Source organism: Drosophila mojavensis, unplaced genomic scaffold (assembly GCF_018153725.1).
Source record: "Drosophila mojavensis isolate 15081-1352.22 unplaced genomic scaffold, ASM1815372v1 contig_36, whole genome shotgun sequence".
In the NCBI taxonomy this organism is placed as follows: Eukaryota; Metazoa; Arthropoda; class Insecta; order Diptera; family Drosophilidae; genus Drosophila; species Drosophila mojavensis.
In genome coordinates, this window is record NW_025318858.1 from 630,676 (window position 1) to 633,913 (window position 3,238).

The following is a 3,238-nucleotide window of genomic DNA, read 5'->3' on the forward strand; positions in this document are numbered from 1 at the left end:
GCATGCTTATAAAAATACAATAAAAATTAATTGAATACTTTTAGGCGAAAATTAAATTCAATGTTAAATGCTTAACATAATTGTAATAAATTTATAAAATACGTTTCTATATATAATACAAATTATGTTACGTTAAACCACCTACCAAAGACTACATAACAGTGGCATAAGTTTTTTTTTTTATAGATTGGTTTTTAAAATTTCGCTTAAATAAATCCGCATCGAATTTTAATTCTAACAATTAATTTTAATTGTGAAATTTTTTATGTGAGTCATACAATTAATCAAATTGTTATTTTATAATTTTTGATTGTCTTTTTTTTTCTGGTTGCCGGTCAGGTGGCTGTCTTGGCAGCTGTGCCCCGCTCCACTCTGTGGTCTGTGGTCTGCACCATATACCTGATCATACTTAGTCTTTTCTTTAACATAATTTAAATATATTATTTTTTTGTGTGGATTTTTTCTTGTTTTTGGGCTTGTGTTATTGGGGAATGATGAAACTTGGATAAATAGGCGGACGGCTAGACCCAGCCCGTGTTCCGCTTGGAGAGCACCACCTTCTGCATGTGCTCGTCGGCGGTGTGGATGGTGTGCATGCCCCCGGCGTGGCGCGGCACGCACTTATTGACCGGCACGGAGTTCGTCCAGGCATTGGTGGCATGCGGGAACTCGTCCTTGCGGTAGTAGCCCATGATGCCGGACTTGCGGATCTGACCCAGCTCGTAGGTGACGATGGGGCCAATGCTGTTGGTGGCCTTGGCCGAGGCGGGCCGCGGCAGCTTGGAGCGCTCCACGGTGCGCATCACGCAGGGCGTGTCGCAGGAGAGGCAGGCGAGCTCCTGCATCACCTTGACCCGGCCAGCCGCAGCAGCGCACTCGTCGTTGGTCATCTCCATGTACTTGTGCAGCGCCTCGGCGATGAGGGCGACGCGCTTCTCGATGAGCTCGCGGAAGTCCTTGAGACTGAGCTCCAGTGCGTCGACGCCCAGGGTCATGCGCAAGCCGTCGATGATCTGCAGCACATTCTTCTCGTTCACATTGATGACGTAGCGCACCTCGCAGAACTGCTTCTCCAGCCGCTCCTTGTACTCCTCCAGCTGCTCCAGGGAGACCTTTGTGGCCAGCTGCGGGAAGTCGACCTTCTCGGCCAGCAGCAGCTCCACGTCGGCCTTGTCGATCTTGATCTCATCCAGGTGAGCCACCGAGTTCTTCAGTGTTTGTATCTGATTCGTGGCGGCAGTGAGCTTGGTGAGCATGCCCTGATTGGCCTCCTGGTTGCTGCTCGCCGACAGCTTGATCTCTCGCACAGTCACCTGCATCTCCTGCATCATTTCCATCAGCCGCTTGGCGTCCTGCTTCATCAGCTCGGCGGCCAGTTCGTTCACCTTGTTGGTGAGGGAGCAGAACTCGGACTTGAGCTCTAGCAGCTCATTGAGCATTCGTTCGGGTGCATAGCAGAGGTGCTGGTCGAGCTCCAGTTCCTCCTCCACTTTGGCCAGCTCGGTGGGGGCGCTGGACTCCTCCATGGCTGCCTCCTCCTCCTCATCAGCCATTTCCTCCTCGGCCTCGACCACCTCCTCGTCGCTGCTCCAGCTGATGGACACCTCATCGTCATTCGCGCGCATCAGGACGCGCAGCTGGCGCGCTATGTTCCGGAGTAGCTTCATCCGATTCGGATTGGGTTTCCGATCGAGCATTAGATGGGTCATGTTATTCAGCTGCTCCATGGTTAGCTTTAGCTGGCCCGACAGGATACCCGCGAAGTTCTGGAACTCAATATCGTTCTGCTCCTTCTGCAGCTCCATCTTGGAGAGGCGGCGCTCCAGCTTGGCCAGCGAGCCGATTACCGAGCCCTCGGCACGTGGCTGCGTCCGTTCTGCCCTCGAGGTGCGCGATGAGTTGCGCGACGCCAAGCCTGGAGACGGTGCTGTTACCGGTTCCAGATCCTGCGGCGCCGCCTCCTCTGGCGCAGGGGCTGCAGGCTCGGGTGCAGGAGGGGGTGCGGCTGCCGACTCCTCTGCCGGCAGTGGAGGTTCCGCAGCGGCTTCCTCGGCAGGCGGCTCAGCTGCAGGCGCCTCCGCTGCAGGCGCCTCTGCGGGCGGAGGCGCGGCCTCTGCTGGCGCCTCCTCTGGCGGCGCAGCTGCTTCAGCTGGAGCAGGCTCCGACGGCGCCTCAGTGGCGGGATCTTCATCTTCGCCAGCATGCAGACGATACCTGGACGATTTGCCGACTGCAAAGGAAGACAAGCCAGAGCTATAGAGACAGAGATTAGCTGCAGCCAGCGGATGCACTCACTCAGGCTGCTCTGAAATCTCATATTGGCCAGCAGATAGTCGTCCTGCTCCACCGTCTCGTCCAGCAGCTCCAACTTTTGTGCGAAATTGGAGAGCAGCACGTGCAGCGCATAGAAGTTGACGTGGCCCGACTCCGGCGAGCCGATGGCCACGTCGATCAGGTCCTTGTAGGTGAAGCTCATCATATTATCCTCGATGCCGCTATCTGATTTGTCTATGTCTACCAAATTTTTGTATATATATATATATATATTTATATATATTTGTGTTCGAACTGATTCATATATATTTTGTTTATAGAACGATTATTTTTTTTTCTGTACCAAAATGTAGAATGAAATGAGAACTGAAGTGAATAAAGTTGGGTGACGCAAACAGAAACAAATGTATCTGAGGCTTATAGCCAGGCTTGCTTCACTTCACCTATCCATCGATCCGTAAGACAAAGGTAAAAGTCTAAGAGAACCTATTCTGAATGATAGCTGGAGTAAGATTCTGTACTACAATATATAGTTTCTGCTCTCTATTATTTAGTATCTATCACACCTACTTAACATCCAACTGCTTCAACTAGATTCCCAGTTAGGCATTACTGTACTGTAGTGTATGGTATAGTGGGTTAGGTTTACGTAGACATCGACTCAAATTTTCCTACAAAAAATCAAATATGGCTTAGCTTTGTATGCCCATTTAGCTAAGCTTCACTGTACTGTGTATCAGAGGTAAGCAAAACACTGTGAAGGCAACAATTTGCAGAGTTAAGAAACTTCATTTGAATAGCTTTATCTGTTAGTCGAGCCTTTCTGTACCTACTCGGCGCTCAGTCTAGCGGAGTCGCTGCCTTATCAGAACGCATCGACGCGCAATGGAGAGCTTTCGCGTGAAAGCTCTCGCCGCTACCGAAAAGCAACTGAGGCAACAAACTGCACAGTTAACAAACTTTT

At 50.7% G+C, this 3,238-nt stretch overlaps 1 protein-coding gene across 1 annotated transcript; it reads right to left on the reverse strand.

Annotated features, from left to right (window-relative positions):
- Positions 1 to 226: 226 nt before the first annotated feature.
- Positions 227 to 2,666, reverse strand: LOC6575605 (fibrous sheath CABYR-binding protein). Its single transcript, XM_002001578.4, has 2 exons — positions 2,296 to 2,666; positions 227 to 2,230 (listed from the first exon to the last, which is right to left on the reverse strand). The coding sequence occupies exons 1-2, from the start codon at positions 2,477 to 2,479 to the stop codon at positions 522 to 524; spliced, it is 1,893 nt and encodes a 630-aa protein (XP_002001614.2). The 5' UTR covers positions 2,480 to 2,666; the 3' UTR covers positions 227 to 521.
- Positions 2,667 to 3,238: the final 572 nt, after the last annotated feature.

What these genes read in the sequence shown, in the direction of transcription:
- LOC6575605 (XM_002001578.4), bottom strand. Translation starts at nt 2,479, where the DNA reads ATGATGAGCTTCACCTACAAGGACCTGATCGACGTGGCCATCGGCTCG. An exon ending in GAGATTTCAGAGCAGCCTGA is followed by an intron (nt 2,231 to 2,295) that starts GTGAGTGCATCC and finishes CTTCCTTTGCAG; the next exon opens with TCGGCAAATCGTCCAGGTAT.